This window comes from Aulonocara sp. 'chitande type north' Nkhata Bay, linkage group LG3 (genome assembly GCF_057382095.1).
Source record: "Aulonocara sp. 'chitande type north' Nkhata Bay isolate Kocher_YH1m ecotype deep benthic linkage group LG3, A_spYH_male_GT1.1, whole genome shotgun sequence".
NCBI lineage: Eukaryota > Metazoa > Chordata > Actinopteri > Cichliformes > Cichlidae > Aulonocara > Aulonocara sp. 'chitande type north' Nkhata Bay.
Genome location: NC_141346.1, coordinates 23,923,885 through 23,937,425, shown reverse-complemented (window position 1 = coordinate 23,937,425; position 13,541 = coordinate 23,923,885). Strand labels below are relative to the sequence as shown.

The 13,541-nt window shown below is 39.6% G+C and overlaps 1 protein-coding gene across 1 annotated transcript; it reads right to left on the bottom strand.

Annotated features, from left to right (window-relative positions):
* Positions 1 to 5,250: 5,250 nt before the first annotated feature.
* LOC147334678 (sialoadhesin-like) lies at positions 5,251 to 9,811 on the bottom strand. Its single transcript, XM_086287391.1, has 10 exons — positions 9,745 to 9,811; positions 8,538 to 8,891; positions 8,171 to 8,395; positions 7,625 to 7,978; positions 7,269 to 7,499; positions 6,898 to 7,146; positions 6,449 to 6,759; positions 5,891 to 5,962; positions 5,419 to 5,561; positions 5,251 to 5,323 (listed from the first exon to the last, which is right to left on the bottom strand). The coding sequence occupies exons 1-10, from the start codon at positions 9,794 to 9,796 to the stop codon at positions 5,251 to 5,253; spliced, it is 2,064 nt and encodes a 687-aa protein (XP_086143517.1). The 5' UTR covers positions 9,797 to 9,811.
* Between the last annotated feature and the right edge of the window lie 3,730 nt (positions 9,812 to 13,541).

The window sequence follows — 13,541 nt, the reverse complement described above, 5'->3', positions numbered from 1 at the left end:
AGCCTCCCACACAGCACAGTGACTTATTGTCAATGTAAATAAAGTTTTGTGGCTATTGATAGGGAGCTTGTAATGGAAACCATTACCTTGTTGGCACTGTTAGTAATTAATAGATGGATTGAGAATTTAAAATAGTATAAAGAAAACACACATTAGTTCTTATGAATTCTTTATTAGGTTCACTTGACGTATTGACAATTAAATTGACAGCTTGTAAAAGTGAAGAGTAGTGATGTATCCTGTGTGTCAGGTAATCTCGGGGGAGTTTTTGTGAAGCGCGTATCGAGGCTTGCTTTGATTACGTATGCAGTGACGTTCGAGGCCTCGCGGGCAGTCCGTACCACGTGACTGATTCAGGACCTGGCTCACCGGTTCGCACCAGATTCGAAATAAAATGGACAGCAAAACACAGCTGATTTCCCATCACACTGTGTTGTGGAATTGGATTATGTACGTGCTACATAGTTACTTGAGCATTTCTTCTTCGATGGAACCAGCAAGGAAGAGATTTTTTCATTTCATCTCTCCTATTAAAGTAGCTATGCACACAGTAATAAATATCACAAATGATAAGTAACATAATATAAATAAACACTACAGATGCTATAATCTGATTTCTGTCTTTTAGTTTATTAAAAAGTGAAGCGCCACACACTAGTTTGTGTCATTATCCAGATGTGCATAAGCATGATTACACAGTAACACAATCATACCAAAACTGGCCATCCTCCCTGTGTCAGAAAAGAGCCCAAGTTAGAGCTGCTTACAGTTAATCATTTGTCAGTAACCTAAATATGTGTAAAATGAGAATTTGTAAAAGTACTCACCTGTCCTGGTTGCTTCTTGCAGGATTTGGAGCAAAAGAGTGAAAGCAGCTCAATCACCTGCTTAAGAGCTCCTGGAGCAGACCAGTGTGCCAAGTTAGGGAGTGTGGTTAAAGAGGGTTTTAATTTAGATAGAAATGGTTGAAGCTTATGTTATTGGTTTGTTTATAGTACGTGTTGGAAATATGTACATGTTTGTTATGTGCTTTAATGTTATTGTATGTTTGTTTCTGTGGAGGGTTATGTTTTCATTTTGATTAGTTAACCCCTATACTTGGGCTAGTCCGGATGCTCACCTGAATAGGTAGAGTATAAAAGGAATACATTTTGTTTTAAAAATTGTTGTTAGTGTGCCTCCTTTAATAAAGTGCCAGTCCATGGATATATTTTATTCCAGTCTCGTGTCATATTATTGGAAAGAACCTATGACCGCCGGCCAAAACTGACAGAGCTATGTAGAAAAAAAAATTATTTTCCTAAGGAGATCTATTTTCTTCGCCATACAGTTTGCCAAGAAAAGCATATCAGAACCTATGATTTGCTCTTGATCGTTTTTTATCCCACAGGTACATAAGGCAGTAGTTCAAATCACTGTGCCAAGATGCTTCTGGTAGATAACGTTATTATGATATTTTGTTAGACATGCACTTGAGGTATGATAATCAAACCCTTTGACCTTCAGTGTACTGCGGGACCAGAGACCTCCTCCACTCAGCAGAGCAACAACTTTGTTCCAATGTGCAGCAGAGGGCCCACTTGGTTTGCTTCCATATCCTCTGGCCATATCACAGGTGATGCTGTACAAATTACACTACAACCTCAGCTTCCTTCCCAGGTACATGCCGTGGCTGACATCCAGGGAAGTTTTGAACCCTGAAAGACTGCAGTGAAAGATTGCAGCAGAGGAAGTCAAGGTTATGTTTAGATGATGGCTCCAAAAGGTGAAGAACACCATGTAGAGCAGGGAATTAGTTGAACATGATGAACTTTCATTTGCCAATTTATATATAAAAGCAACAATATTTTCAGTCACAATGATGACATCAAGGGGTGGCAATACATTTTTGTATGCGTTTTATTCTCCTTCAACAGAGTTTCTCTTTAACACCGTAACTTTTACAAGAAAGTTTTATAAGGTGTTCTGTCGCTGGACTCTTTGGAAACTTTCTATCGACCATAAGTTAATATGATTTTGATTTTGAATGTTTGTAAAAGGACTTTCTAAACTTTATTCAAAATAGGGGTATAAACAGATTAGGTATTACTGTAATAACTAGAATTATATGATTAATAATTATGAAAAAAATTACACTTGCATACATATAATTACACTTTATAACTGTGAAGGAGTAAAAGTGCCCTGTTTTCTTCTTTCATTGTATTTGTCATTATCTAAAATAATGTAGAATAAATATCAGCTGGAGTCACGTATAAAACTATTTTCCCCAGGAAGTAGTTACCAGATCAACATGTCCTCTAGTTATCCTCGTGGTTGGACTTGGTTCTATCGTCGCTGCTTTGTCTATATTCCAAGAGCCATGAGTTGGGCTCACGGTGATGTAAGTTCCTTCTAATTGTATTGCCTTCAGTACTTGAGAAAAATATCTTAAAACACATTTGCTCTCTCTGTCTCTTGCAAGTGAAGAGAAACAGCTTGTCCATGGGGGGCCACCTTGCATCTGTGCACAGCAGCAGCGAGTACCTTCTGATTCAGAAGCCTCATGGCTTCAAAACTACTTGGATTGGAGGAACTGGTGCATCTGGGGTACTTTTATTCAATCGTTACATTTTTTTTCCTGTTTCACAAGACTTTGGTTAGGCAGAATCTTTTGGCCTGCCTGAAATAATGCTATCAACTCCTGTCTTCTAGGAAAATGTTTGGTTGTGGAATGATGGGAGCCATTTCCGCTATACACACTGGCGCCCGGGAGAGCCCAGTAATGGCTATGGCAAGCAGTATTGTCTGCAGATAAATTATAGTTGTAATTCAGAGTACAATATTTAATATGAATGCTTTATATATATGACTTATAAAAAATAAAAATGCATTTACTGATTTCTGCAATTGAACTTTCTTAGGTTAGAAGCAGCCTTGACGTTATAATTTCCATTATAGATTTAGAAACCAGACTGTTCAAGTGCAAGACTTCATACCTTTAAATGTGCATTTGAGACATGACCCATTGCAAATTCCTGACGCTTACTTCTGCTTTTCTGCATACCTCATACACACAGTTTAAGTTCATTGAAAGGTCGTATGTCTATGTATGTATAGCTGGAAACACAAACACACAGACAGGCGTATAAAACTGTCACATGGTTAACTGAATTATGTGTAACCTCTGTTGTCAATAAAAGAGTGAGGTGGACGCAGAGGAGTTCGAGTTGCTTGGACAGGCGAGTGACAACACTGCTCTCCAACGCTCCCCTAGCAAGTAAAAAGTACACTAGTGTCTGTGTGGTTGCTTTCAGTAACAGCTTCTGTTTACCAGCAGGGTTGACTTAATTTTGTCTGGCCGTGCCCAGGAGTGGACAACAGCCCTTTACGATGGCAGGTTTCATGCCTGCAATAATTAAGCCTTGTTTGTGGAGGAGTTAAAGAAAAGCTTTGATCCCCCTTTTCAGGAAGTATAGGTGGAGTCAAAGTTACTTCATTTACATCAGGGTAATCAGTCCATGTGCCACTTTATCTCAGAGTTCTGTGATCCTGCTACAAAATTGACCTGGGGAGATACGGCGCCCCGGTCATTTTTTATGGAGAGGTTGGCCGATTACATCCAAGATGAAATGGCACTACGTGAGGCGCCCAAGACTCTGGGTGAGACTGTAGATCTTGTTCTGCAGGTAGACCAACAAATTGTGTCATGGTTTCTTCATGCTACAGCTACAGCTCCACCACATCCTCCATCCTCTGAAAGAGCAGCTGCTAATGCCAAAAATATTTCCATCAAGGAGCCTATGCTTCTGGGGAAGCTATCCAAAGAGGAGAGAAAAAGAAGCTGGTGTGAAGGGCTTTGTGCTTACTTTTGGTTGGTTTGACATCTCTGCACCAAACAATCAGGTGACTGAGAGAAATGCCTGTAGTCATTCACTTTGGTAATTGTGAACATTGATGGAGATGTCCTCCACAGTCACACTTAATACTTGTATTTCCTTAACTTGCATCCAACACGACTATGTTCAGTTTAAATCCAGCTTCCCTTTATGGTTTGTGGAAAATTGTGTTAAACCATTGCTCAACGTATGTCTGCATGAGAGGAGATAATTCTGACGTACTTGTAAGAAGACTTGATGAAAAGGAAACCGACCCTGTAACTTATTGAAAGCAGGTCACTGCTGCATTTAGGGCTAATAAAAACAAGACCATGTAGTGTCCATTTTGAATACACATGCACTGGGATATTCCAACTCTGATTGTGTAACTCAGGAGGCAACGAATTTGCATGGTTCAGTCCTTGCTGCCAGTAAAACCTGTTGGAAGCAGCAATTCTGAGAGTCGTTGGTCATTTGCTTGAGTGTTTCCCTAAAGTGCAAAATCAACAACCCCAGCATTTGGTTTATTACACATGGGCCAAAAGTGCAAGTCACTCTTTACTGATGTTACAATATGGCTTTATGGAGCAGACGTGACCCCATGTTCTCAGGTTTCTGCCATAACTTTTATTATTCGCATAACACCTCCCCCCTCTGGCTTCCACATGAACTGCAACAACTATTCATGCACATCATGACATGCCCTCTTTTTTCCCTATTGATACATACCACTTCATTACTATTCATACTACAACTAAGTAGTTATTAAATAATATATAAAATATTAAATAATAGAAAAAATTCCTGACCATAAAAAATAAAGCCTTTACAATGGGTTCATAAAAAAAGCAATTTTTTGCCAACATTACTGTAAACAGAAATTTTATAAATACAGGACAGGTTGGGCAATAAAGTACCAATTAAATAAATTACCATTTCTTTATTATCTGGAAAAACTGAGACAGCCACAACTTTACCTTTTTTGTTGAGCACAAAGTATTTTTGTCAGAAGGTGGCACCAGAGATCACTAATCTGTCTCTTTGAACTTTAAACAAGATATTTAAACAACAGTTAACCTAAACTGTGATACAGTTAGTGTGGGAAATAACATCTTTGTTCCTACTAACTACTGGTGAGATAAAGCAACAGAAAGAGACATTTCAAAATTGATCATACATACAGCAAAGTACTCGGTTATGAGCTGTGATGACGAAGAAATAAAAATACACAAACATAAAATGAGAAGTTTGTTCACATTAGATTTAAGAGATGCTGGTTGTACTTTATGGTCCTTTTGGAGGTTTGTGTTGATGATTTATATTCATGGCAAGTCACTTATTACCCCCAGAAACAGAGGAGCCTGATGAAACACACAGCAGCTCCAGGCTGTGTTCACACTCTGCGATGTTTGTTAACGGTGCTGTACAGTGCAGCGGCATCCTCCACAGCAGCTTGGTGTTTTGATCTTTGAAGTAAACAATAAAATGATACTACTATTGTATGCAAAGTATTAAAACAATAAACTTGAGGTGCAGTTATCCTGTGTGAAGAGCTGCTCACCTTCTAGCACTTCTGACATTCATGGTGGAGTATGTAACACTCTCTTCCTGGTATCTGTCACGCTGAGCTGAGCTGGAGTTGGAGTTAGCAAAGTCTGGCCGGTTTGTACTAAATTGTACAGCAGCATACTGAATTTCATCCGTCTGTCAAACACATGGATGAACATTTTTTAGGGCTTTTTGACTTTTTGCATACGGAACTAATAAACTAAAACCGTTAATATCATAACACTTTCTTCCTTCCTCCCCTCTTACAGTTAAATATCTGTTACTACCTCAAGGTGTCTTGATTTTGCTAACAAGTTAATGCAGAAAAGCATGAATGTGGAAGGACGAGATGAATAATATGGGTGAACATTGATACAATGGATGTAATCAGTCTGTGTGATGGGTTGAGCTAATTGGTGACTCTGAAGTCTGAACATTATGTTTTAGGATGTTTTCACTGGAATATCTGAAGTCTCATCACTCACCTGTGCTCCGTTGTCTGGCCTCTCTGCAGCCTCTGATTGGTGTTTCAATGATCTTCTGATAAGACAATAATATACACATTTCAGCAAACAGGATGGATTCATGTTTTAATGATACAAATGTCCAGTGGAATAAATTCCCAAACTATGAACAAGATAAATTATCACAGCTAACAGAAGCAGTCTTCAGCCAACCTAACCTGCAGGAAAGTGATGTTATGAGCATAAGTTGTAATGTAAATATATCAGAAAAGTGCAGAAAAGTCTGGATAAACATTCAAAGGAAGTCAAAATTAGATATAAGGCCATATCTCTATGCAGCTCTCTTTTAAAATTGAACACAGTGAAACATTGAACTTGATGGGTTAATCAGTGATTGATCATTAAATAATACAATTTTCTCTAAAAATGTTAGAATATCAGGACTTAATGCTGTGAACTAAAACCAAAACTGGATAATCGAGGATTCCAGGATGTTTTTTTTTTTTTTTTCAGTTTAATTTTATTTGTGAAAAATTACAACAGTCCCCTCACAGTAGTTTTTATTGTGAGGTGAAAACCAAACAATAATATTATCAGTTTCAACATCAGGTGCATCAGTAACTTACCTGTCACAACAGTGAGATGATGGGAGGTGGAGCTGCGACGTCCTCTTGTGTTCTGGGCTTCACAGTAATAACTCCCACTGTGTTCAGGTCTGAAGTCAGTGATGATGAAGTTCTGTCCAGATGCTTTTGCTGAGTTATCATCCTCCTTGTACCAGGTGTAGTTAGCTGCTGGGTTAGCATCACTGCTACAGGTCAGAGTCACTGAACTGCCCTCCACTAACTCACCAGAGGGACTGACTGACACAGAGGGAATCTTTGGAGCATCTGGAGGAAACCGAGAAAAATTATTGTGAAATTTTTACAGCAACATTTTAATATTCAGTGTGAGAAAATTTCCACCAAGAATGAAAACATTACAGGAAACTGTTATCAAGACAGATCAATCTGCTGCTGTTTACTTACACTGGACATCTATGAATAAAGACACAGAGAGCTGATCCTCAGTCTTGCAGTGGTAGATGCCTCTGTCCTCAGAGCTGATGGAGGCGAAATTATAAATACCTTCTGGTGTTAGAGGCAAGATTTGGTTGCCTTTGTACAAAGTGTTATTAGCTGCTGGATTAGCATGTGTGCGACAGGTCAGAGTGACTGAACTGCCCTCCACTATCTCACCAGAGGGACTCACTGACACAGAGGGAAGCTTTGACGGATCTGCAGATAAAATATTTCTTTATTAAAGTTGGCGTTTAAACTCATGTAACATTACAGCATGATAAACTGTAGCTGGCTTGGAGCTGTGATATGTTGTTGGTGACACAGTGAATTAAACTCACACACTGATGGAGAGCGGTAATCCTCGTATCCAGAGAAAGCACAGGAGATGTTGTCTCCAGGATTAAAGTAGTCTGTATAAGCAGAAGTTTGCTGTGTCTTGTTTTTCTGTCCGTTCTTGAACCAGACGTAAGAAAGACGACCAGCTGGACTGCAGCTGCTTTGACACTTGAGCTCTGCCTCAGTCTGAGTCTGCTGGACTGATATTATTCTGCTCACCTTCACCTGCAGAGCTGAATATGACAGCACAGCAGTGACATCATGTAGAGAGAGGCTTTATGTGTGGATATGTAAGTCTACCTTTGATATCTGAGATCACAAAAACAAAAACCTGCTAACAGTGTGTTTTCTTCAGTACCTGTGACACTCAGAGTTGTTCCAGGTAAACTACTCTTCCATTCAAAGCTTTGTGTTTTGAATTTAAAGTGATACTCGGCTGAATCCCTCTCTGTCAGGTCTCTGATTCTCAGAGTGGAGCTTCCTCTCTCTGTTTCAATGACCTCAACACGACCTGCATAGTGGGAGTCTGTTCTGAGGTCCTCGGGGTGTGAGCGATGCTGCCACTGATGACTACGTTCAGGACTGAACCAGAATTTGGACACAGCAGGATGTGTATGACTGTAGATGCAAGAAATGTCCACTGATGAACCTTTGAGGGCACAGATGCTTCTGCTGGTGTAAGTCACTCTGTTACAGGTTTGATCACCAACACCTAAAATATATGAAACAGATTTGTTAGAGGAAGATTTGACTGCAGCACCACAGAGCAGGAGACTGTTGGGACTTATTGTTGATTTATTGGCTTTACTGAGATATAAAATAAACATGAAGATGCAGCAACATCTTTTTTATTAGAAACAGAAATTAATGATGTTTTGTCAGTGTAAGACTGAAGTAAACTCACACACTGGAGGAGAGGGAAGCTTCTCGTATCCTTTTACAGCACAGGAAATGCTGTCTGTCTGATCAAAGTAATTTTCAAAAGAAGACTCCTTTCTGTCAATATTCACTTCATTCTGGTACCAGACATAGGAAAGAGGATCAGGTAGATGACAGCTGCTCTGACACGTCACCTTTTTCCAAGTAGGATACAAGGTTGGCCAAGTTTTTATCACTTGTGCCTGGAGAACTAATATTAAATAGAGATGTGTAAAAATTATACACAGCAAAATATAAAATATACACAACATTCATAGCTTGTAGTGTCTCAAAGTTCCACCAAAACATTTTATTTTGAAAACATGTTATACATTTAAATATAAAAATCTGACCTGTGACAGACAGAGTGACTCCAGGTGATCCAGTATATTTCCCTCCTGGTTGGTTTGTCACAAATCTGAACTTGTACTCAGCTGAGTCGCTCTCTCTCAGGTCTGTGATTCTCAGAGTGCAGTCTTTGTTATCACAATGATACTGAACACGACCTGCAAACTCTGCCTCTGTCCTCACATCCACAAATTCATCACCTTTCATTTTAGTAAACCACACAGCTTTTTCAACTACAGTCACGTTCCCATTCACTCTGGATGGGTACGTGTAGGTGCAGCGTATGTCCACTGTTGATCCTTTTAAGGCACAAATCTGTGTAGAGGTGTAAGTCACTGACCAACCATCCTCACCCTGAACTGCTGAAACACATCAGAAACAAAACAATGAATTCTTCTGCTTTTAAAGGTGTGTCCACGCTCTCTGCAGTTAACCTGTGTGTGAGCTGAGGCAGGAGGACACACACTCTGAAGGTGCAGCGAAGGAATTTCACCTGTGAGCCACGAGGAGGCTGAACTGAAGAGAAAAGTTTCTGTGAGAAAAGAGATGTGACAGAAATAAATGAGAAAAGCAGAAACTGATGTGTGGAACTTTCCAGCTGATGGGAAAGTTTCTTAAAACATTGGTCAACCTGCATCTGAGCAGTTATTTATGATGCACTTGCGGGAAGAATTGTCAAACAGGAAAAGTGCTCTCGAAAAAAAACTGATGCTGAAACTAACTAAAAGCAGGTTACAGCTGAGTCAGTCAGAATAAGACCAAGCAGTCCCAGCGTGACTGCATTCACAGTTGTAAACTCAACACATTTAAAGTACTCATTGTGTAACTGAGGATACAAGCTCGCTATAAGAGAGGTCGAGACAATTTACGGTTCAAAATATTTAAAGAAATGTTTTACAGACTGCGTTCAGGTGGTTTATCAACATCATTAAAATGACACTTGGACCTTTGTGTGATTTTAGTGTAGCTTCATTGTTTAACTCAGTTTGTTTCTTTGTGTTGTGTCTGTGTGTTTTCTTGCTAATGTGACAAAATGGAGGCAGAGAAAACTTTAACAGAAACTATCTTCTCTTCAACTTTTGCATAAACAGAGCTGGAGCTTAAAATATTTAGAAAGTACTAAACTACAAATGTTCTATATTTCTGTGTATTTTCTTATAGTTGATCAAGAGTCTGTTATCTGTAATATATGAAAATGTAAATATAAAATACCTGACAAAGTGAGAAGACAGATGATTGCAGCTTGTGCTCCTTTCAGTCTCATGGTTGGTGTCCTCCTCTCTTTGCTGTGGCTGCAGACAAGTTCAAACACATCAGCAGGTAAATGATATATACAAGAAATGATTTCTGATGTGTATCTGATGGTGCTGTCCACTATAGTTAGTGTGCACAGTTACTGTAAATGCCTAAAATGTGATCGGAGTGCAGAAAACCTGCTTTGCAATCTCACTGTGTTTGAGACACAAACTTCTTAGTTTAACCTGCTGTTTCCTTCCTCTTTCTGACAACTAAAAGTGCTGCAATTTCATCATTTTATTTCTGCATGTGCAACCAATGACTGTATTAAAGTAAGTTGCTGCTACAGCAAAGCTAATTCAGTGTTGTTTTATGTTGTGGGACCAGAAATTTACTTTGTAAAGGTTATCAATCCTCAAGAAACATCGACCAACTGCTGTAACCGACTCGTTTCGAGGGGTGCTTGGTTCCCCAATCAGCCAGTTAGACCACTTAACAATTTGACTAAACTTCTGTTCTTTACAGATATCCAAACCATAATGATAAAGAAAAACATGAAACAGATTCATTAAAATGCAATAAAAGAGAATCATCATGGTTTAATCACTGTGGAAACAAACATGGGAATCACCGGTGGCCCTTTTTGCACACAGCCTAAAATTTAATTAAAGTGAAATTAAACTTTGTATCAACAACTGTTCCCAGATATTTACTGAATAGATTCCACAATCTGACCTTTAATAAAAGTTTGACTCAAAAATGAGTCAACACCTATTGTACAAAAAGGTACATGCACAAAATCTGCCATAAAACCCTGACATAGCATTTAACCCTTTAAATGGGGATGGGACATTTGTGGTGATGTGTAAAATTATCAGAGGACCTTTTTAACTTTCAAAAACACCTCAAATGTTTTAACATAAAGAGCAAACCAGTGACAGACTCCAGGAGAACCACCGACTCTAGACTGAAGGTGGACTGAAGTATGAGGTAGCTGAACTGAAGAGGATAAACATAAGAGAAGCCTTTCTGAGAGAGAAGTCACTGAAAAAATAGTACCTCTGTTTAACACATTCATCATTCTTCATTTACTGTGAGATAAGATCACAGCATGCTTGGTGAGAAAAATGCAGAGAAATGCAGAACTGACATGTGAAACACTGAACTGTGATGAAGGTATTTTGATAACAGAACGTTGCTGTAATCATGTTTTTTCAACTTGTTAAATGTCTGTATTCGACATTACATTTTTACCTGGACCATTAACACATAAGTCATACATAACACGAAGCAGAACCAAAGTTATATAAATGGCACTCTTATATTGGCTTGAAGGGATATAGAATAAAACACGAGTGTTTAAAGCCATTACATGTAAAAGTTTGATTAACTTTATTGTTTCCTGTAGAATTAAGCTGATAAATGATTTCATGTTTCATGGTTGGTGTCCTCCTGTCTTTGCTGTGGCTGCAGACAAGTTCAACCACAATAGCAGGCAAATAAAATACAAGAAATAATGTCCATCACATCAATAAATGCACGGATCTCACCTCAAATGTAGCTCGTGGTACTGTATACTCCACTGTACTTGTTTTATGATTAAAAATCTGGTAAAATTAGTAAAATTGTAGAAAAAACATCTTTAATTCAGATCATTACTGAAAATTAAATGTTACTTTTAAGGTAAAGGGTCTTTACCTTACAATATAAAGCCCATTAAGGTAACTGTTTTTATGACTTAACAGGCCCTAGCAGGGCCTCCTGAAACTGCCCTTGTACCACCTCCTCCTCTCTTGCTCCACCCCTCTGTCTCTCTCTCAGTCTTCTCTCTCCCCAGGACACAGCTGCTGTTCACTGGCCTCGTTTACCACCTGGGCCCAGTCAGCAATCACCTCCGTGAGGTCATATAAGCTGGGGATGAACTGGATGTGGGAGGGTGGTTTTTTCTGGTGTCCCCAAGTTGTGTGTGAAGGTGGCGAAAGAGGTCCTATTATGTGATTGTCCTGTCTGTGGTGTGGAGTTGTAGGATCAGTAGGAAGAGTAGCATGTGAGTGGTGTGGGCTTGTGGGCCTCAACAGCTGCTGCTGTTGTGGGCCCCCAGAAGTGCCTCTTTATAGTGTGGAGTTTTTTGTTTGGTTGTTGCGACATTTTTCTTTTTCTAGTGTTATTGGGAAAACGTTGGTGGTGTTGCCGGCTCTTTCAGTAAAGATTATTTGTAATGAAGCTGTAATATATACTGAACAGTCTGTATGGTTTCCTTTCATTCAGTTCCTGACCCATTTGTAACCAGTCCCCACACACCCACCTAGACCTCTATGTGGGGTCGTAACAATACAAAGAAACAAACTCAGTCAAACAATAAAGCTACACTAAAATCACAGAGAGTTGAGGCGGAGGAAAGTTTACGTGGAGTGACACAACCCTAGTAAAGTGCACATACACCTCATTACCCAAGCCACTCCACAAGGAGCTAAAGAAGTATTTGGAGGACCTGCTGAAGAAGAGGATGAATTCAGAAATCATGGTCCCCAATACTCATCAACCACAGTCTGTGTGCGACTGCATGGGAGTGCACTGCTTCTCAGTGTTGGACGTATCATTATGGTTTTCTGGAGGAGAGTAGCAGATCACTAACATCCTTTATTACACCTTTGACTCCAGCAGAGTTCCAGTGCAGTATGGAGGAGTGCCGATGAAATATCTCAGCCATATGTGGATGTCCACAGCAAATAATTTGAGTACCATCTGTGTGATATTATGTATAACTATCAAGCACGTGGTGTGGAGCTTACTCCAAACACGTGCGAGGTGTTTAAAGAAGTTCTGGACATTTAATTAACAAAGCCTGCAGAGATACAATGAGGAGTAGCTAACATATTTTAATAAAAACCAAGCTTGAGTGAAAGAGAGGCGATCACAGCACTGACAGCAGTCTCTCTCTGTCCTTCCCTGCACAGCCCTGAGTTTAAATACAGTCAAGAGAACAGAAGGTATTACACAGCTATTGTTTACACCCATGATTTCCTCCACGGAAAGAGTTTACCCTAATCACCTCTTTACAGGGTCAACCCAGCTCTTTGCCACTCTGCCACTTCCCCCATTCTCAAAGACATGGTGAACAAAAGACTTCACTACCTGTGGAATCCTGCTCCACTCTGGGGTCAGCCTGCCTGCAATAAAGTTAAAGCTCAATATTCCTCCACTTCCCAAGACACAATCACCAGGCCCCACCATCTAACTATGTCCAATAAAGTGTGAAACATACATATTAAAACCAAGTGACCAATACATCAGTAAAAGAAATTCAAAGACAATTCAAAGACAAAGACAAGGTGACATTTCTGGGAAGAATTGTGTCTAAAGGCTACTGCATGGATCACACTGAGTTAGCACCCGTTTAGGCACTGAAAACCTGCAAGTCTGAGACGGTGGGAGATTTGAGAAAAATGCTGGTTTTCCTTGTTCTACTACCGTCCATATATACCAAACTTCTCACCCACGCCACTTTACAGTCTGTTGTCTGCCCAAAAGACAAAGACAAAGGATCGAATGGAAGCATGCACAAGAAGAGACAGAAGAAATCAGACCAAATTCCCTCAAGCCAGCCAATCACATTGACAGACCAACATCAGGCAGTGCTCTACCATCTTATTGACAATCTGTTAAGTCCACCACTCTTGGGCTATCCTGATTTTGAAAAACCATTAGTTTTGCATTGTGATGCCTCCCAAAAAGAACTGAAGCGGTACTGAACCAGAGACAACAGGGTAAAC

Bases quoted from the DNA above. Each gene is read 5' to 3' on its own strand.
- LOC147334678 (XM_086287391.1), bottom strand. From the start codon at position 9,796: ATGAGACTGAAAGGAGCACAAGCTGCAATCATCTGTCTTCTCACTTTG. The intron at 7,147-7,268 runs GTGAGTTTAATT...TTTTATCTGCAG, and splicing joins TTACCGCTCTCCATCAGTGT to ATCCGTCAAAGCTTCCCTCT. The intron at 5,562-5,890 runs GTGAGTGATGAG...TGTGTTTGACAG, and splicing joins GGCCAGACAACGGAGCACAG to ACGGATGAAATTCAGTATGC.